Below are 22,674 nucleotides of genomic sequence, written 5' to 3' on the forward strand. Positions count from 1 at the left end.
AGTGGAGAGTAAACAGCTGGTCTGAAGTTCATTATCAGGTCGAGGAGGTGAAAAAAGGCCAGGTGGTTTGCTGTTGCTGTTTTTTTCATGTCGCATGTCCATGAATTGGATCCTATCTGATTTAGGACCACATATAAAAGGGACTCTAATCTGATTTGAAACAAAATCAGATTTGGCACATTCACTCAGCCATTAAAAAAAATCTTATCTGAGCCACATTGAGCAAAAAAAATCAGATTTGAGTCACTTCAGCCTGGTGATGTAAATGTAGGCAAAAGTAACAGGCTGCACTGCTCACCATGGCTAGACTGTAAAGGGGTTTTCACCCGTTTTAAAACTGTACTGATTTTCTGAGAAGAATAAGAATCAAATATGTGATAAACCTGTTGCTCTGTTCTGAGCTGTTGAGAAATTCAGCTTAGACACAGAACAACAAATATGTGCATAAACAACGTTGTGCAGACTGCAGTGGTCTATAGAAGCCTAAAAGGGAAAAAAAATCTACTGAATGCTCTATAATAACAGTCTTCAACAGAACTGAAATTACAAATGTCAAATTACACATTAAACAGTAAACAGTAATAGAGGTCCAAATCAAATGAACAGTATTAGACTTCAAATAGTAACAAAATCTAAATCATCAGTTGTAACTGTGTGAGAGAAGAGATTGAGATTTTGTGGTTTCATAAGGGCAACTTCAACACTGGATTCTTGTTTAAATTGAATTCTTATAAAGACTTCTAAGCCAGATTTTAATGAAAGTGACTGGTTGATCCATGTACTTCAAATGATTTTACTTATTCCACAGAACAAGCCCATATGCTGTACTGGGCTCAGAACTAATATTAAAACAAATGCAAATACATACTGTAAAAAGTAATGTCAACGATTAAAAAAAGTTTACAAATTGTTTTTAATGTAAGCACTATGAAGCAATGTAGAATAAAGTAAGTAAACTTTCAAATTTATTAAACTCATAAAGCCCCCACCTTTGAAATAATCTTCCAGAAAATGTTTAGGAAATGTTTTGCCCGATACCGATGGATGTTTGACTTCAGATTCTCCTGTCACCTGTTTGGCCATTTTGATGGAAGTCTCTGGATGTCAGGCTTCCCCATCACCCACCACAGATCAGCTGCCCATCATCCAGTTTAATCACCTGCCTCGGACTAGTTACTTACTCTCCACTACCAACTATATTTAGGACTCTATAAGTTTACAACTCTAACTGGCATTTTTCTAATTGCTTCCGTCATATTCACTTAAATATATTAGACCTATGCGCATGTATGATGACTTTACCATTCAATTAAAAGTAGTCTGAGCAGAGGACTGCCCCTGATTTTTTTTTTTTTTTAAATAGATGCTAGACAAATATTTTTTTTTAAAAACACAACAGCCATGCACAAGACCACAATCTCAGAATCAAACCGAACTTATATACATACTGTTAGCACATAAAATATAAAATAGTTTGCATGTTAAATTATGTCTCAAAAATCAAACTCCCTTCGACTACTTTTCCAGTAATGCCATCCATCAACACTAGGAAATATTACATTTAATGTCTACATTTAAATCATTTAAATAGTTCAAGTACATTTAGCTGAAAATGGCAGCAGGGAACAATTAATACACACACAAATGTTTTTTCTCAAGTGGTACTAAGCATTACTGTAACTAAAAAAATACCTTTTCTTTTGGAAACTATTTCAGAACTATTTCATACCCTTTTTTAAAATATCAATTTCCTAGCAAGCAACACAAAGGCACATCTAGTTATGAAGTAAGATATTTTTAATTGAACTTCACCTAAGATTTGCATCTAAAAGTAGGCTATTATGCTCAAAATTCTCAAATTCAGTAGATAAACATGGATAACAATGTGACATCTCAGAGCAGGTGTGTGCTATTTTCACTGCTTCATATCCTTTTCTCCTCTGAAATTCAAAGTGTTCTGCTGATAAAGACCCTTTAGCAATACCCACTGATACAGGTATGGTATTTCTGATTGCAAAACAAGATAAAATATTCATCTCTCATTAGTTTATAGAATTATATTCTAGAACTCAATCCCAATGTAACTTTGTATTTGATATTAGTTCCTTCATTTACTATACAACACTGTTCGCTGAAGGTTTCTCTGTCGAACATGCCAGTGCCCTCTTTGATTGACAGCCAAGCAGAATCAATGCTAAGCTAGTTTATGTTTCCTTGCAGATGAGACCTGAAAAAATAAACCCTTACTCTACATGAACTCAGGCACTTTGAGAAGCAGCGAGACAAAAGGAGATGTGGAGCATCTCACAGCTGAACCAAAACCAAAAACAATACGGACAGAAAAACAAACACACAAAAAAAAAAAAAAAACGCATTCTGTGATTAAGCATTAGTAGTCCATCCCTTCATCACTTTCGTACCAGTCTGAAGGGGTATCTGTTCCAAAGTAACGATCTCCGAAATTACCTGTAAAACACAAAGTTGCTTCAAACACATCATACTGAGTGATGTACATGACAAAGAGAGGCTTCTCAATCATTTTGAAAGTCTAAAAAAATCATAAAGGGCCCAAAACATATGTTACCCTACTTAGAAACAGCCCCCTTGGCAATAATCAACATCAGGAGGCCACATTGTGAATTCTGAGATGCGTCAATATCCTGCTTTACTAAACCTTCTCATTTCATCTTCTGCTGTCTACACAATGTGATGTCTACTTTTAGAATTTGCTGGTATGTCCTTGAATTCAGATTTACATATTTTTTTGTTGAGGTGATGCTGAACAGTAGCATAGAGCACTGGCAGCAGTTCTCTCTGAAGGTTTTCTTGATCTTCCAGTAACTGCTACTTCCCTTTTACATTATATAATACATTTATTGTATTTTTATATATTTATCCTCCTTTATGTGCATCACAGAAATGGAGTTGGAATAATCCTCTGTCTGTGCATAATCCTAATAAGAGGTTTTTACATATGGAGAGGGAGATAGCAACTTTAGAGAATCTAAAACCAGACAGAATGTATTCAGATTGATGAAAATCTCAGTGTAGCCACTGTTTGCCAGTGTAATGTATGTTTGTAAAGCATTTCATGAATAAAGCACAAAAGCTCACCAATGCCAGGGATGATGTGAAACTCGTCATTGACCTTCTTGTCAACAGCTGTGGTGATGATTCGCACCTTAGGAAAGGCATAGGCTACTGAATGGACACCCATTTCTGCCATAAGCAGAGACAGCAAGAAAATCTTATCTTCCTGAACATCATGGTCCTGGAAAGTACATGGTTACAAACACATTAGTACTCACTGACCAGGGCTATACCTACCCTGACATCATTTAATAAAAGGCTGTTAAAAGTCTGTAAGGCAGAGTAGGTGATGAAGCAAATGCAAATGCAAAAAAAACCTTGAATATCATATAGGAATCATTTTAGGTTTTCAGGAATTTCTTTTCTATGTACGTAACAGTCTTAAAATCAACATTATGTTTAATCATTATAAGTATTGAACTCCAGCTCTTGTGCCTCGTCCATGGTGACCACAAACTCGACCTCCACCACATTCACATTTTCGAAGGAATTCTCTTAAATTGGATTTTGAGAAGAGAAATGTTGACATGAAATTCATGATGTTTTTAAACCGCAGAATCATTCTAAGCTATGACATTTTCTACCTTTAAGAGTATTTCTTCCGCTTTTGTGTTTTCGGTCATAACATACAGTATGAAAGTAAGAACTCTCCTCATATTTCTGAATATTTTTTCACTAAAGATACGACACACAAATAGTCTTAGAACAGAGTAGTCAAGTGTACAGCTTGTATAGCGATATAGATTTACCTGTTTCTGAAAATAACTCAAAGCCTTTAATGTCCAAAAAGCTGTACACCTCACAGTAAACATGTTTAAAATGTGCCCACTTTTGTCATTGTTCCTCACTGGTGTCATATGACTTGTTAGTGTTTCAGGTGTGAATGTAGAGCAAGTGTGGTAATTTTGGTGTTTTTGCTGCAATTCTCTAATCTTTGCAACGATTCACAAGTCTTTTTTTTGCAGGCCAAATATCAAGTCTTTGTGAGGTGTCGAGTCACGAGTCAAAGTCAAGTGTTGAGCCTCTAAAAAATAAAAGCCTCATGTCTCTTGCCTTCTATTGCCTGATGTTAACCAATCTGCTTACAATATTATGATTCTATTATACTACTATTGCTAACATTTGTATGTGTGTGACAGCTATTCTAATCAAGTTTCTAAGTTTCTGAATATAGAGAGGATAACATTAGTAATTCAAAGATGACTTATAATCCAATATCAATTATAATAGGCTACATCTCCTGGACAAAAATTAAAACCATTTACCATTACTGGTAAACAATGCAGGTAAAATTTCAGCATTCTCTAAGTAAGCCATTTGGCCTAAACGGCAAAAGCCATTCAAAATCTAAAACTGTAGATTTCTTTCCCTGAAATTGTATTCATATATTACAAAAAAAAACAAAACTGAATTTTTACTTCAAGGTTGTACATCAGTGTAGTATTTACGGCATAAGTATTTGACAGGATATCTGCAGACCCTTAAAAATTCTTGAATTAATTTATCTAAAACTACAGCTTTACTTTTTCATAAAATGTCTTAAATCTGTTAGACAGTAAATAGTTTTGTTTTCATTTTCACACATTGCATTTTGAAGTGTTCAGATTTGATAAGCAAGTTAGTTGTGTTTAAAATATTGGTTAAAATACAATAATTAAAAAAAAAAAGTTAATTTACATTATATTACATAATGTAATATGTTTTATGTTATTTTGAAAATGGTGTAAATATCTTTGAGTGATATTACAAACTGCATGCGTAAACGTTACAAAATAGTGAGGATGCTATCCGAGTTTCTTTAATGTTAATACGACAAAAAGAGTCAATTCTGAAGTCTTTTGAGCTCAAGTCCGAGTCGAGCTTGAAGTACAGCACGTTGTGCCTCGAGAGGTACAGCACGATGGCCAGGATTCCCAAAAAGTTAAGGCTGTGCTGAATAATAATGGTGGTCACACAAAATATTGACCATATACGGACAGTTTGGTGTACTCACGTGTGTTGGCAGCTTTTCAGACATTAATGGCTAAGTATTGATTTATTGATTTTAGAGGACAGTAAATCTATATTGCTATACAAGCTGTATACTAGTTTTGTTTCTATAGTTTTGGAGCTGTATTTCTATTGTTCATAAACATGCTTCCATTACTGTTTAAGCAGTCCGTGTATCAAAAAAAATTGATTAGTTAACAGCCAATTAAAATATCCAGTCTGCTGTTAAAGTTTGTGCCAAATCAAATTAAAGGTGTTTTTCAAATTTCCAAGGGAAAATATGCTTAAATTGTGTTATATTGTCTAAAAGTTTACTTTTATGTAGAGGATTTGTTTACCTTTTTGCAAATAAGTCTTTTAATTTTGTTACCATTATACCCAACTTAACGCATATCCTAAGCTAATAAGATTCAACCCAGAAAAGTGATGTCATTTTGTAGTCATATGTGGCACTCCATGTCAAATAAATTTGTTTGGCCGAGCTGGTCTTTACTAGTGGACCGACTACTGTGGTAAACAACTGCTTTTCAAATTGAATTAGCTAATACCACTCGACTACACAGATGAAGAGTTCTGGTGTGTGCGATTGTTTGGAGGAGTAGATTAGCTTACAAGTAATACTCGGACAGCCATTAGAGCAGCAGCCCCTGTGGACACAGTGCTGTCCATCAGGATCACATAGTCCTCACTGATGTCCTTTGGCAAGCGAAGGTAATGAAGCTGAGGAGCAAATTAGACAATGACAGAATAAAATCAGACATAATTTTGTTTAAGCTGCCAGGAACCAGTAAAAACAAATCTTGACAAATGAGAATGCCAACAGAATGTGACATTTTCAACTGGATAATCTTTAAAGCAAATGTGCTAAAAGATAAGTGACAGAACAAGAAAAACTCATTCTTTTGAAAGGGGGTTCCTAAATTTGCAATCAATTTTAGTAAGTGGAAGACATGTTTTGTACACTCCCTGAATTTACACTCAAACGATCGTGGACACAGCTTCTAATTAATGCATTCGGGTACTTTAACTCATTGTTGACAGATATTTAAATTCAATCCCTCACAGCCTGTCTGGAGCAGCAGAACTGTGTTGTCTGAAATGATGTTGCTCCATCCAATGATGGCGCGCCCGCATTTTGGGATGAGTGGCGTAGTTAGGAACAAGGTGCGGAGGTGATCATCCAATATCCTGACCTCACTAATGCTCTTGTAGCTGAATGCACTCAAATCCTCATAGTAGTGCTCCACAGTCTACTAGAGTATTTCCTGATTAGTGGAGACAGTTACTACAACTATAAAAAGATCAAATATTTTAATACACTTCAAAACAAACAATGAATATCCTCATAATCCTTATAGTGTAGGCAATTACATAAACAGTGTGAGAAAAAAACAGCAATATTCTTTGGCTTAGTGCTGAATGTAGTGTACTAAACTCAACTGAACATCACAAAAGTCTAACAGGCAGCAGGGGGCACTGTCTGCACACCACCAGCAAGAAGTATTGGTAAGGTGATCAAAAGTCAGCAAAAGATTCATATATTCATATACAGTATCTCATAAAAGTGAGTAAATCCATCACATTTTTGTTAATGTTTTAATTTTTTAATGGGAGAGCACTGAAGATACAAGGCACTTTCATACAACATAACATAGGCAGTGTACAGCTTGTATAACAGTGCAAATTTACTGTGCCCTCAAAATGACTCAACACACAGCCATTAGTATCTAAACCACTGGCAAAAAAAGAGTACACCTCTAAGTGAAAATGGCCAAATTTTGCCCAAAATATTAAGTGTGGACACCATTTTGTTTCAGCACTGCCTAGTTCACTAGAGCTTTACAGGTTATAATCAATAAACATATAGAATAAAATATTTACAAAAGCGTGATGGTTGTACTCACTTTTGTGAGATACTGTATCTGCAAAAGGGAAAAGTATGTGAACCTTTGCTTTCAGTGTCTGGTGTGTTTGTTTTCAATATGTGCAGCACTAACTGCAACTACACATTTCTAGTAACTGCTAATTATAGTCCAGCACATCAGCTTTTCTGCACATCAGAAATTATTAATCCCTTCATACAAAACAGCTTCAACTCAGATATGTTTGTGGGTTTCCTCCCATAGACTGATTGCATCTTGTCCAACAACTACAATTCCTCTGGGTTAAGGTCAGAACAGGATAAATGCCATTAAAGACTAAAGCTTAGGCTGTGCCACAAGATCCTAAAGCGCACTAGCCCCCTTCCCTTCCCAAACACATTTTCCTAAAAGCCATAATGATTATAATATGTTATATTAAAATGTTAATGTTCATGCATTTGGGATACAGTAGGCTCTCTGGTTCAGCTGCATATATGCCCATTGAAAATGAATGCATTTTAGTAAAATGTATATATATTAAAAAGGCTTAGTTGGAAGTTTGTCTCGACTTCCTGAGTCCTGAGTAATTTGATGCGCAGGTGTGATGGATCGTGTCAGAATGTTATGTTTATACTTCTCCTCCAACCACAATCAAATTAACTCTGCATCGTTTTTCTGAATGACGAAAAGCCGTAATGAAAACAAGCTGAAATGACTATTTCTATGACTATGTAAAAATATAGTATAAATAATATAGTATATATTTTTACATTTAGAAAAAAAATATTTAAGCACCACCATATTTATATTGTTTTCATATAAAATGTTTCCATACAGCTGAGCTCTTCACTGCTTTAGAGCGGATAAAAAGAACCATTCACTCTGGAGTCTTAGCTGTAAGACTCTAGGCTGTATTTCCACATTCAGTCCCTATCCCAGAATAGCTAAATACCCAAACTGAAAGCCAAAGAATATCTGAGCATTTAGATATTCATTGGTCCAGCTCTCCCTTTTCGGTTTAATACCTCAGGCTCTCCAGTGTCATGGTTCGTCTGGATAAGAATCTTTCCCAGTCGAATGTCTTTACACACTGCCATCAAGGCCTGCTCCATGGTCTCTCCTGCACGCAGAATGGACACCCCAGTGATCTACACACAAACATACACACACTTTATACTTTAATACTTTCCATTTTTTAATATACATCAACAGAAAACAAAATATTCTAAATAACTTCCAACATTATTTTGTACAAATCCAAAGCACATAACGTTTCATAAATGCCTGGTTCACAGAACATTCACTTTTTGAGTCATCAGGTCCATGTGCCGTTCAACACTACACAACGTTACATAATCATTCGTTACCGTATTTCGCCTACACAATTTTTCACTGTGGGAAATCGGACTCCTCTGGCTGTTTTGTCACGAGAACACACCAGAACTAAACACATGATAGAGCTAGCGATTACATGCCAGAGAATTCCTATTTTAATTAGATTTTTTTATTTTAGCTCCATTAACCCAAGTTCAAAGAGGACTCTTTAGTGTTTAAAAGCCATTTCCTGATTTAACAGAGGAAACAGAATGTAATCCTATCGGCTGTAGGCAGTTACTGCTCTTGACTCCCAGCTGTCGAAAGGATCAGATATTTAGTGTGCCAAATATTTGCTGGATGACTCGTCTGTGATCCCCCTGTGATGTGTCAGTCAGCGTTTTTTACCACAAGACTGAGCAAGCTCTGAGAAATCACTGGTTTGACTGCAAGCAGACGTTTTTGTTGGTGATCAAAGAAGAATTGTCGACTACTGAAAAACTCTTCTAAAATGGTGTTATGTAAACCTGCCACACAGCCCTCCTCTGACTCTGCTAAACACGGATATCTGGTGTACGGGCAAAAACTCAGATGTTACATTAAACCACTCCCATCTAACTGTGGATTCCTAAATACTATTCATTTCTTCAGTGTAGACCCTGAGAAGTTCTCAGCTTCCATATATTGCAAAAAGTATTTGCTCATCCATCCAAATCATTGAACTCAGTTGTTCCAGTCACTTCCATGTATATAAAACCAAATACCTAGACATGCAGACTGCTTCTACTAACATTAGTGCAAGAATGTGTCCCCCTCAGGACCTTAGTGAATTCCAGTGAGGTACTGTAATAGGATTCCTGTGCAACAAATCCACTTGTGAAATTTCCTCACTATAAAAAATTCCATGGCCAGCTGGCAGTGATATTATAACAAAGTGGAAGCAACACCACAAACTCACTCTGTCAAATAACAGAGCCAGCGGATCCTGAGAGTCCATCACTACAGACCTTCAAACTTCACGTAGCTTTAGATTAGTTCAAGAACAGTAGAGCGTAGACAGCAATAGGTTTCCATGGCAGAGCAGCTCCATCCAAGCCTTGCATCACCAATCATAATGCAGACAAGCGAATGTGTTTAGCAATATAGTCTATCTTTCCACGTTTGTCATGTCAGGCAGTGTACAGGCTTTTAAAAGAACTACAAGTATAAAGAATATGCGCCACAGACAGTTGTCATGCAGCAGACAGAAAGAAGTTCGAATGGATGGATACCAAAGTGAAAAGTAAAATATTTACAGTTATAAGAAAAAGTATGTGAACCCTTTGGGATTACTTGGATTTCTGCATAAATTGGTCATTAAATGTGTTCTGAGCTGCCCTGCCCTATGAAAACACACACCAGTTTTGAGTTTGCTGTTTTTAAGAAGCATTGCTTGATGTGAATCATGCCTTGCACAAAAGAGCTCTTAGAAGACCTACGTTTAAGAGTTGCTGACTTGCATGAAGCTGGAAAGGATTACAAAAGTATCTCTAAAAGCCTTGATGTTCATGTGTGCACGGTAAGACAGACGGTCTACAAATGGAGAAAGTTCAGCACTGTTGCTACTCTCTCTAGGCGTGGTCGTCCTGTAAAGATGACTGCAAGAGCACAGCGCAGAATGATCAATGAGGTGAGGAAGAATCCTAGAGTGTCAACTGAACTTACAGAAATCTCACATGGCACATGCTCACATTTTTGTTGACAAATCTGCAATAAGAAAAACAATAATAGAGTTCATGGGAGGACACCACGGAGGAAGCCACTGATGTCCAAAAAAAAAAAAAAAAAAAAAAAAAAAAAAAACATGTTTGGAAAAGAGCACCTGGATGTTCCACAGCACTACTGGCATAATTATACTGTGGACAGATTAAACCTCGAACCTCTGGGACCTCGAACTGCACCAATACTGTAGTTGCTTGTTCTTTAGACATCCAGCAGAATTTCCCCTGATGTTTTAACCTGCAGCTGATAGGATATTCCATTACTGTTGTTAACACAAGCCTCAACCATGAGTGATGGATCCTTAACTACTATTTTAAACATTTACAGATTCCTAATGATGCTATCCATTTTAGTTCTGTATTTGTACTCAATGGCCAAAATTTCCTTTGCATCTAGATTTACATTATCCTTTTTCTAAATCCTGAAAATTGATCCTACTGAAATATTTTGCTGTTGTGCAAAAACAATGTTCTCACCATTTTCTGCACAGATTTCTCATCACCATTCAGCTTTGTGATGAATGCGATTCTTGGGTGGCAATATATATACACAAGTATAATCTTGGGCACCCAAGTCTCCCATCTTTTCAGCTTGTGATTGTGTACTTAAATTAAGGCACTTTCTCACAAATTGCATGCACATTAGCCAATATAGTTTCTCTTATTACTTCTAGATTAATTATACCTAGAAGAGGATAAGCAACAGCACGTTGAAATCTAAAAATCAAAAGATTCAGTGTTTGCTTGACCTGGTGACCCCAGTCTCCTGCAATGTTAATTTTTGTGGCCAAAATAGCTTTAACTTTACCTTTTCACCAGTACATGAAAGCATGTTCTATAGCAGCTTCATCTCTTTTTTTTATATTATTATTATTAGTATTATTAAAAAAACAGGGGAGATCATGTAGAGATTTGGTTAGCAATTTCACACACTAGGGTGTGCAATAAAAATAATGTTGTAAGTTTACTCAGTCTAAGGTGATGTTTTCCATATTTTCAAAGTGAGATAATACTGGGTTCCAAATTCTGTAAAAGTTTTTAGTTGATCCTCTAAGTGAATGCTTGATCTTTTCTAATTTAAGAAATAGTAAAAGGTCACTTTGGGTAGGCCGATTTCCAATCTTGCAAAATATTTCTCCTTGCTAAGAGAGTAGCAAAAGCAATGACTTCTTTCTTTTTGTTATTAACTGGGCCAGCGTTTTCTAGAACCCCAAAAATAGTTGTTTCCAAACTGGGTTGTACATCAACGTCAAGTGCTTCTGATAAAAAAAAATAAAAATAGCTGTCCAGAACTCTGACAATCTGGGACAAGCCCAGAACATGTGTGTCAAATCAGCCTTGTCAGCATGACAACGGTCACATGTATCACAGGTGTTGGGATAAATTTTAGCCAATTTAACTTTACTATAATGCACTCTGTGCAGCACTTTGAACTGAATTAAACTGAGACGAGCACAGGATGATGTTCCATTGACTCTACCTAGTGCATCATCCCAGGTTGTATCGGATATTTACATTCCAATCTCCTTCTCCCACTCTGAGCGTACTCTCCTCTGTGTTGAATTTTCAAAAGACAAAATGGTATTATATACACGTGAGATCAGGCCCCTAGATTCTGAGAAGATTTCTAAAATTGTGTCTAGTCGAGAACTTGGAGGCAGATATGGAAAAGTTGGACATTCCTTTTGGATGAAATGTCGTAATTGGAAATAACGAAATAAACTAGTGTTGTAGAGCTTAAATTTTATGGAGACATCTGTAAAACTAGCAAATATGTCCTCTATAAACAAGTCACTAAATTTGGTTAAACCGAGCTCCTGCCATTTTGCAAACGTAGAATCTAATTTAGCTGGAGGGAATTGATGATTATTGCATATAGGAGCTTGTAACGATAAGTGTAATAGTTTAAAATTTCGACGAAATTGCACCCAAATTTTTAGGGTAGATTTAACGACTGGACAAGTTGTGTACTGTACAATCGGAAGAGGTAGTTTGGCAGTAACTAGCGCAGCAAGAGATGTTGACGAGCAAGAGCGGGATTCCATTTTACACCATTGTGCCTGTGGAGACTGTATCCAAAGTATTATTTTTTTATAAGTTTGCTGCCCAATAATAGAACATAAAATTGGGGAGTGCTAATCCACCCTGAGGCCTTGGTCTTTGAAGAAGCTCTTTTCGTACTCTAGGGACCTTATCACACCATAAAAATGATGTAATTATTTTGTCTATTTTAAAAAAAAATGATTTTGAGAGAAAGATTGGGAGACTCTGAAACAGGTATAAAAACCTGGGCAGTACGTTCATTTTGACACAATTGATTCTACCTGCAAGAGTTAATCCTAAAATATTCCATTTCTGAAAATCAAGTTTGAGCTTATTAAAGCTCACCTTCCGCGAAAATCCGATTTTTCTTGTTTTTTGTGGAATACAGTAGGTCTCTCCGAGTTGAATGTGTACACCTGCACATTAAACTGTTTTGCAGCCCCCATTGTCTGCAGGAGCCAAGCAAAGAAATCCCCCCTCCCCCCCTCCGAAAAACGGGTGAATTTTGAATTATCTTTCTGCCTACGTAGGCAGAAACTCACAGACCAGCCCACCTTGGCTCGAGAAACTCCCAGAGGCGGAGCTGAAGCGACGCAACATCACCGCTCATCAGTTAGGAGGTGGGAGGCAGTGAGCGGCAGAGCGGTGGAGGGGCGTCGCAGTGCTCCTAGCCAATCAGAGGAGAGATATTTGCATGCTGTTTGCATATATGAATATTCATGAGCAAAGCTGGAATCCGGTCATTTTGGACACACCCATTAAAAACAGTCCATTAAAAAAGAGCTATACAGAGACAACTGAACACTTTTTTTTTTACAAAAACGGCTCACATGTCATTCATTCATACTAGAGACCACAACTAGACATTTTAAAATGAAAGAAAAAACGACGGAAGGTGAGCTTTAAGCAAAGGTAGGAAATTATGTGCATAAAGGCTGGCCATGGTACGTGTAATGTTAATCCCCAGATATCTGAAACCTGATTCGTTTATGCGGAAGGGCAGGTCTGAGCTTGGTATTAGTAAAGCTAGACCATTTATAGGAAAGCATGTACTCTTCGAAAAATTTAGTTTATATCCTGAAAAACTTCCAAATGTATTTAATACTTGGACTAGATTGTGAATAACAATAACTGGGTCTGAAATAAATAATAAGAGATTATCAGCATAAAGGCTTACTTTATGTTCCATGCCCCTTCTACAAATTCCATGGATAGATTGGGAAGCTTTGAGCATGATAGACAGGGGCTCAATAGCCAGAGCAAAAAGGAGCAGGCTAAGAGGGCATCCCTGCCTAGTGCCTCTCCTGAGAGGGAAGACTTGTGAGCGTGATTTGTTTGTGATAACTGATGCCTTTGGTGCTGTGTATAATAGACGGATCCATGAAAGAATGTTTGGCCCGAAGTTAAATCTTTCCAAAACTGTGTACAAATAATTCCACTCTACTTTGTCAAAGGCCTTTTCTGCGTCTAAAGACAATTATTTCGGGAATATCTGAGGACGCAGGGGAATGAATAACTCCCAACAGCCTACGAATATTAGTAAAGGAATGTCGGTTTCTCATGAACCCAGTCTGGTCTGGTGAAATCAATTCAGACATTATGGTATCCATCCTATATGCTATAGTCTTTGCAAATATTTTGACATCTGTATTTAAAAGTGATATTGGGGCGCCGAGTGGTCCAGCGGTCTAAAGCGCTGCCACTATGAGCAGGAGGTCGCCGGTTCGAACCCCAGCTCATGCAGCTTTGCCATCAAGCTGCCGGCGTCAGAGGGAGCAAAATTGGCCCTGCTCCCTCTGGGTGGGTAGATGGCGCTCTCTCCCCACATCACTCCCACGGGGATGTCTGCAGCACAGGGCGTCTGTGAGCTGATGTACTGGAGCCGAGCCGCTGCGCTTTCCTCCAAGCGCGCTGGCTGCTCGGTAATGCTGCATCAGCAGCAGCTCGAAAAGAAGCGGTGGCTGACTTCACATGTATCGGAGGAAGCATGTGCTAGTCTTCACCCTCCTGGTGTGTTGAGGTATCACTAGTGATAGGGGGAGTCCTAATGAATGGGTTGGGTAATTGGCCGTGTAAATTGGGGAGAAAATGGGAAAAAATTAGAAATAAAATTATAAAAAAAAAAAAAAAAAAAAAAAAAAAAAAAAAAAGTGATATTGGTCTATATGAGCTACACTCCAACGGGTCTTTATCTGGTTTTAAAATGAGCGTAATCGATGCTTCAGTGAGGGTTTGAGGTAAGAATCCTTTGCTTTGAGAGTGCTCAAACATTTCTAAAAGAAGGGGGGCTAATTTAGCTGAGAATTTTTTTAAAAATTCGACTGGGAAGCCACCCGGGCCCGGTGACTTGCCACTTTGCATTGCTGTTATGGATGCCAAAATTTCTTCAAGCTCCAAAGGCCTATCCAGGGTTTCCTTTACTTCTGAGTTCATTTTAGGGACATTTATATTGTTTAAAAATGTAAGCATTGTTGATTCGTCGGAAGGGAATTCAGAAGAGTACAGGTTTGAATAATATTTATGAAAAGTGGAATTAATTTCACACGGATCTACCGTAAGGTCCCCAGAGGTGCTACGAATCTGTGGAATAATGCGGGAAGCAGATTTGCATTTTAACTGTTGAGCTAACAGTCTACCAGGCTTTTCCCCATGTTCATACATGTAACCGCGTAACCGAAGTAAATTTTGTTCTGTCTTTTCTGTGGATATTAAGTTGTATTGTGTTTGAAGACTCAAACTTTCCTTGTAAAGTGCTGGTGAAGGTCCAATTGCTTTATTGCTTCAATGAGTTCTTTCTGCCTAAAACTTCTTGCTCTGTTGAGTGAAATACTGTAGAATATAATTTCCCCTCTAATTACTGCCTTAAGTGTCTCACATAATGTAGAGGGTGACACAGAGTACGATTTGTTGGTTAACAGAAAATCGTTAATTTTACTAGATATCAACGTGCAGAAATATTCATCTGCAAGCAGAGCTGTGTCAAATCTCCATGTCAGATGATTTGTTTGATGTTGTGCGAAGGCCATATCCAATATAACAGGTGCATGGTCTGATTCTACTATAGCTGAATATTCTGTATTCTTGACCATGGGGAGAAGAAGTTTATCAATAAAAAAGTAGTCAATTCTTGAATATGAATGGTGTACATGCGAGAAATAGGAGAATTCCTTATTATGAGGGTAAAAAAAACTCCATGGATCTATACAACCAGACTGCTTCATAAACGCTGCCAGGGATCGAGCCATTCTAGAACTGTAGGACACTTTAGAATTTGATCTGTCTAATATTGGATCAATCACACAGTTCAAATCCCCACCAAGAATCAAACAATGTGTGTTTAAATTGGGTAATAAAGAAATAATCTTGCTGATAAATCCTCATCATCCCAGTTAGGAGCGTAGATGTTAACAAGGGCTACAGGAGTTTGGAAAAGAAATCCAGATACAATAACAAATCTTCCCTGGGGATCAGAGGTAACTTTAGAGGGAGAAAACTGAATATTTTTATGAGTTAATATTGCCGTACCTCTTGCTCTACTATTGAAACAGGAATGGAAGGCTTGTCCTACCCATGTTTTTTAAGCTTGTTATGATCTATTACTCGTAGATGTGTTTCCTGTAAGAAAATTAGCTCAGTTTTTAATTTTTTAAGGTGTGAGAATATTTTTGCCCTTTTAATTGGACCCCCAAGACCTTTAACATTCCAACTGACAAAGCGAACTGGAGAGCCCTTAGCTATGTTCATAGCTAAATTGTCACCCGTTATTATAATTGCTACTACTAGATATCCACATAAAACGTGGATAATATGTAAAGGTATTTAACTTAGTTATTTCTAGGTAACAGTGTAAACTTTCATCCATAGCAAGTATCTCCCTATTCAAATAAAGAAAAACAGTGGACCACAAGGCAGTAAACATAAAATGTAAAAAGAAAAAGGAAAAACCCCTGAACAACTGAAAAGTTGGGCTTGTGAACTGAGCCCAACAGCAATTCCTCAATAAGTTACCCAACTTCCAACTGGCTACTCCTTGAGTTATTAACTCTAATGATAGGGGACTCCTGAGAAACTCTCAGGTACGTTATCATTTAACAGCTAAAACACAATTATTATCCAAAGAAACTGCGAAACACAAAAGCAATCAGCCGTATTGTCTGTACTTTGTAAAAAGTCTTACTGAATAATAAAACTCCATCCATAAACCAAAAGTGGACCTAAGGCATTAACTCAGTCAATATTAAGTAAACGTAATGGTAACGTGCCCACGGTGTGCGCAGACGTTATAAGCCGGAGTATCCATCGTGCGTAAAGTCGACTGGGTAAAGTTAGTTTTATGTTTGACATTCGTGAGAGATTCGGAATTTCGGACTTTCTCCCCCTTAATCAAAACGGAGATTCATCACTGTAATTGTGGTTTCTTGCTATAATGAGGGAACACAACAAACTACAACCACAGTTTTTACTGAAGATTGTATATTTTACATCATATTTAACAAAAATAGAGCCGCACTGATAGCGCTCTCTCCCCGCTTCTCTTCCCAACAGCGTGCTGCTCTCTTAGGGACCCTGGCACAATTACGGACCACAGCAAAAAACGAAAAAAACTATTAAACTCTCTTAAATGTGATTCCATGATGGCAAAACTAACAGTACGTTATACAAACATATATTGCCTATATATTACAAGCCTTAAAAATAAATAGTTAATTTATTACTTCTTTATACAACTTTATTTCTCAAATAAATGCATTAAACCATACCTGTCAAGTCTCCCGTTTTGGCCGGGAAACTACCGTATTTTAACTCCTCTTTCCCGCCGTCCTCCCGTATTAGTATTTTCCCGTAAATTTCCCGTATTATACTAAATAAAAAAATATATAGGCCACAGGCGACAATGCACTGACCGCTGTGTGTCTCTTAACCAATCGTGGTGCCGGTTCAAGGAGAAAGTCCCGCCTTTCAGGAGATACAGCCAATCAGCTAGCTGGTTTTGCGGAGCGCAGTTTAGTGTGCGGGAAGCCCCGCCCCTCCCCTCGCTGTGAGTTCAGGCAGCTAGTCGGAGCAGCTGACGTTAAAACTAACCTGGATATACGGAGATTTTTCTAAAAGAAAGGTAATTAACCAAAAGACTCTTCTCTGAATCAAAACATAAATTAAACCCACTGTGTGTTTAATAAAATACAGCTTGTGAGCTTAACTTTAGAATTAGCTAGATAGATATTCAGGGTTTGAGAAAAATCTACACACATATATATATATATATATATATATATATATATTATATATATATATATATATATATAATATAATTATATATTATATTATATTATATTATATATAATATTATATAATATTATATAATATATATTATAATATATTATATTATATATAATATAATATAATATAATATAATATAATATATATATATATATATATATATATATATATATATATATATATATATATATATATATTAGAGGTGTGCCAAAAAATCGATTCACATAAGAATCTTGATTCTCATTTACTACGATTCAGAATCGATTTAAAATGTCCCAAAATCGATTCTGAGGGGCGGGTTTTAGACTGATTTTGGGCTGGGTATTTTTGTTGGACCTGGCAACCCTGGGGATAGCGCTTGTCCTTTCAAACGGAGATCTTCCAGACACACACAGAGCGTAGGTGTTTGAGAATCACCGGTAAGATGGCAGAACAAGCACTATATTACATTAGATTAACGTGTAGTTTCAATGTTTTATGGCAGAATGCTTCATAACAAGCATAAAAAAGATCGCTAGTAGTTAGTTTCAGTAACTGTTAGCTAGCTAACTAGCTAACTTTCCAGTTCCACCTTAAATAACGCTACAGGTGGCAGCGGGCTGCAGCATTTAAGGCGGAACGGAAAAATACAATAAGCTAATCAGAGCTAATTTCAGCTCCTCATCACAGAGGAATTAAGGAATGGACCATATGAATTAATTTCTCCACCTCCTGCCCCCTTTCTGAAGAAATACAACGACCTTAAATTAACTAGTTAATCAGCAGCTGCTCCTGAACTTTAGCGCTCCACTGCTATCATCACATCAGCCCAGCAGCGTCACCTACACACCACCTCTAGTAGCCTGGTAATAAAGCAGTGTTATTTATTATTTATTTATTGTTCATTAACGTCATTGTGATATCCCAGTGATTCCTCTGTCACTGAGGACCCACATTCCTGCACATTTTATTGTTTTTGTAACACATTACCTGCTCCAGGACCAGTGTATATTATGGAGGGTTTTTTTCAATAAGATTCATAAGCCAGAAGCAGAAATTTTTATAATTCAAATCGTTTTGAATCAAAAATCGATTTTGAATCGAATCGTGGCCCCCAAAATCGGAATCGAATCGAATCGTGAGATAGTAAACGATTCCCACCCCTAATATATATATATATATATATATATATATATATATATATATATATATATATATAATGCCCTGCCCTGATGTGCCTGATTAGCCAATAACTATCATTTCCAAACTCTATTAGTTCAGGGCTAGTTTTAGGGTTTGTTAGAATTTGTTTAAATCTCAAGTATTGTGGTATAATGTATTATTTAGAAGGGGTAGAAGAGATGGTTGAGCTGGAGAGAGAGAAAATGTGGAGAGGGCTGAAATTAACTGAACTGATCAGGAGTGGACTGAACGATAGAAAGAAGTATTGAAGTAATGAAAGATTATTAATTGTGTAGGCCCCTTAGGACTATTATTTACTTATGGAATATATCTGATCCATGTCCTTTTTGTAAATTTGTGCACCCTTCAATTTCAATTTTAAATCTTTTAAATTAAAAAAAAAAAAAAAAAAAAAAAAATATATATATATATATATATATATATATATATATATATATATATATTTTTCCCTCGTTTGGGCTGTTGGGGCGGCGGAAAAAATCCCTTATTTTTAAGTCCAAAACTTGACAGGTATGTTAAACTCAGTTATCAATGAATGTAATAGTCTCAAATCAACTTTGTCATGTACATATACATCATCCTTACATATTACAAAGCTTATTTTTTAAGAGTCTGTTAATTTATTTTAAAATAGAATTTCCTTACATGTTACAAAGCTTATTTTTTTTAATTAGTCGGTTTATATATTTTATATTAAATTAATTATCAAATAAATGCATTTAACTCAATCATCGTTAGAAGTATTTATTTGAAACCAACTTTATCATGTACAGATATATATATTCCTTACATGTTACAAGACTTATTTTTTTAATTAGTCGGTTTATTTATTTTATATGAAATTAATTATCAAATAAATGCATTAAACTCAATCATTGTTAGAAGTAATCTATTCAAATCAACTTTATCATGTACAGATATATATTCCTTACATGTTACAAGACTTATTTTAATTATTTAGTTTATTTACTTTATATTAAATTAATTATCAAATTAATGCATTAAACTCAATCATCGTTAGAAGTAATCATTTCAAATCAACGTTATCATGTACAGATATATATTCCTTACATGTTACAAGACTTATTTTTTTAATTAGTCGGTTTATTTATTTTATATTAAATTAATTATCAAATAAATGCATTAAACTCAATCATTGTTAGAAGTAATAATTTCAAATCAACTTTATCATGTACAGATATATATAAGGGTTGAAAATGAAAAGGTGCTGATGAGATTACAGTAAAATACTAGCCAGGAGTGGATTTCCTAAGAGATTCTTGGCACCAAGATGATTCTTAGATGGTCAAGCAAGCTTCACACTGAGCACTCTCTGCAAATAAATAAATGAATGAAACAAAATAAATAGAAAACACACAAAAACATTTAAAACTGAGTTATTTATTTGACTTCAAAATGTATTGTTAAATAAATAAACAGAATAAATGTAGTTTCAAAATATTACAAGTGATAATTTAGTAGTTTAATGCATTTATTTAACTATAAAACATATAAAATAAATTAACTGACCACCTTAAAAATAAGTCTTGTAACATGTAAAGAATATAAAGCTTTACATGACAAAGTTAATTTGAAATTAATACTTCTAACGATGATTGAGTTTAATGCATATATTTGCCAATTAATTTAATATAAAATAAATGAACTAACTAATTAAAAAAATAATTCTTGTAACATGTAAGGAATATATATCTGTACATGATAAAGTTGGTTTGAAATAAATACTTCTAACGATAATTGAGTTTAATGCATTTATTTGATAATTAATTTAATATAAAAATATAGCCGCAAGCGGCAATCATCGGGTTCAAGCACCAACTTGCACAAGGGTGCCTACTAGAGCATTGAATGGTGATGTGTAAGAACGTCTAATATGATTGGAGATGCCCTGTCACATTTAGAAATTATCAAGTTTTTCACCTGTTATTAATGTTGAGCAGAGGCCTTTCAACCTGATCAGTGCTTAAATTCACATGTAAATCTAGTGAACTTTGTAGGATATTCATTAAGTGAGTTAGAACTAGTCAAAAGGTGTCTACATGTTATTGGTATTGATCAGGTGGCTTCAACCAGAATGTTCACAAAGTGGTATTCAGATTGACCTTTGAACCTTTGCAGAACAAGCTGAAATGTTTGACCAAACAAGTTTAAATTAACACAAAGGAGTGAATGTTCTGATATGACATGTAATTACGAAGTTATTATAAATCTAGTTCTGAATTAAATGGCGCTTCATCAAGCACCAACTAGCACAATGGTGCCTACTAGAGCATAGGATGGTGATGTGTAAGAAGGTCTAACACAATTGGAGACATTCTGTCACATTTAGAAATGATCAAAAGTCTTTCACCTGTTATTAATGTTGAGCAGAGGCCCAAAGGAGTGCATGTTCTGATATGACATGTAATGTCAAGTTATTCTTAATCTAGTTCTGTATTAAATGGCGCTTCATCAGAGTGATATTGTACAGAGGTCTTTAACATTGTGAGATTACAGCAAATACTGCAGAGTTACAGCAATTTAGGTTAGAAATTCCAAGGACGCACAGATTGCTTGATGCCTGGAGAGTATTGTATGTGAAATTTTCACAAATGTTTTTAATGAACATTTACCTAGAGACTCTACAGTGTGCAGCAAGACTGAAATGGAGGTGATAGGCCAGATATCCAGAGAGTAGTTTCAATATAGCTATTTTCAAACAATTAGCAATTATGAATGAACAAAGCACTTTTTAAACATAGTTGTATTGAGAAATTTGTCAGAGCCACTGTACTAAATATGGCAAAAATAATTAGATGTCAAAATAGTACAGCATGATTGACATATACTCGTTTTTTTGGAACAGCGCCGGCCAGTGGGCGGATTGTTTCAGCACTTTGCAGGTCACTACAGTGTCTCCACCTGAACATAACTGCCAAATATCATCCAGATTGGGCAACATTCAGCCTGCCAAAATGTCTGCTGAATGCTGATTGGCTGATGGTGTTCAGCCATGTTGATTGATTAAGTTGCCCTTTGAACATCCTTTAGAGGCTGTATGATAGATTCTGCATGCAAAGTTTCAACTTGCTAGGTTGCACGGTTGCTGAGAAACAGTGCTCCAAATTTACCTCTTGAAGTGAATGGGGCATATATCCGGAAGGACTAATTTGCATATGGCGGCCATATTGTTTACATATTTCAACTTTTTCTTAATGAATATTGAAGCGCATGCTCTCATGAGTGTTTTGATACCAAACATGCCAGGATTGGTCAACATTCCTAGGACTAGTTTGCAAAAGTAGGTTTTGCATATTATGCAAATTAGCACAAAATCTATATAGACGGAAGTGCATGTTCCAAATTGGAAAGTTGTTGGTATTGACCCAAGGAATCCATCAAAAAAAGAATTTTGAATGTAGGTCTTATGGTTTTTGAGTTATTGAGAAAATTGTGAAAAATTAATTTCCTTGTTTATAGCGCCACCACTTGACCAATCAGTGCCATTTTTGTTGTCCACCGAGATGCACTGATCCTACATCTACCTACCAAGTTTCATTTCTCTATGACTTACGGTTTAGGCTGCACAACTGTTTTTTCAGGAGAAAAAGAATAATAATAAATATAGCCGCAAGCGGCGATTTACGGGGTTCGAGCGTTACAGTCAAAGAGGCCCCTGGAGGCTTAAAACATGTTGCTGGTTGACTGGCATCACCAAACTGGCTGACCAGCATGGCAAAGGTGTTTGGCCAGTATGAACAAGCTGGAAGACCACCATTACTATGAGGACAAAGCTGAATGACCAGCAGGACCATAATGACCAATGTGAATGGCCAGCATGACCAAGCTGGATGGCCAGCATAACCAAGCTGGGTGACCAGCGTGACCATAAAGACCATAATGGCAATGCTAGATGAGTGGTGTGAGTAAACTAGTTGAAAAGCATTGATAAATTGAGCTGTAGTGTTCATCAGGTTTTATGTGGTGTCTTACTGCACTCTAGTGGGCATTTGATGAAACAAATTCAGTTCTTAAATTGAAAAAACACAAGGCATAAAAAGGGCATATAAATAACCCGTATATAGTATATAAGTTTTGACCTGATTAACATTCCGCCTGTTAAAAGCTTGCTGGAATGTGATTGGCTAATAGTGACC

At 36.2% G+C, this 22,674-nt stretch overlaps 1 protein-coding gene across 2 annotated transcripts in view; it reads right to left on the reverse strand.

Moving 5' to 3' along the window:
• Positions 1-894: 894 nt before the first annotated feature.
• si:ch211-243j20.2 (uridine-cytidine kinase-like 1) overlaps positions 895-22,674 on the reverse strand; it is a 153,765-nt gene continuing 131,985 nt past the window's right edge. For both annotated transcript variants that reach the window (XM_049480407.1, XM_049480410.1), the window contains exons 12-15: positions 7,967-8,089; positions 5,692-5,799; positions 3,115-3,271; positions 895-2,466 (exon numbers count right to left, since the gene is read on the reverse strand). In XM_049480407.1, coding sequence (XP_049336364.1) covers positions 2,390-2,466; positions 3,115-3,271; positions 5,692-5,799; positions 7,967-8,089 — 465 coding nt within the window. In that variant the 3' untranslated portion in view covers positions 895-2,389. The remainder of the gene's footprint in view (positions 2,467-3,114; positions 3,272-5,691; positions 5,800-7,966; positions 8,090-22,674) is intronic.

The sequence above is a fragment of the Astyanax mexicanus genome, chromosome 1 (assembly GCF_023375975.1).
Source record: "Astyanax mexicanus isolate ESR-SI-001 chromosome 1, AstMex3_surface, whole genome shotgun sequence".
Taxonomy (NCBI): Eukaryota; Metazoa; Chordata; class Actinopteri; order Characiformes; family Acestrorhamphidae; genus Astyanax; species Astyanax mexicanus.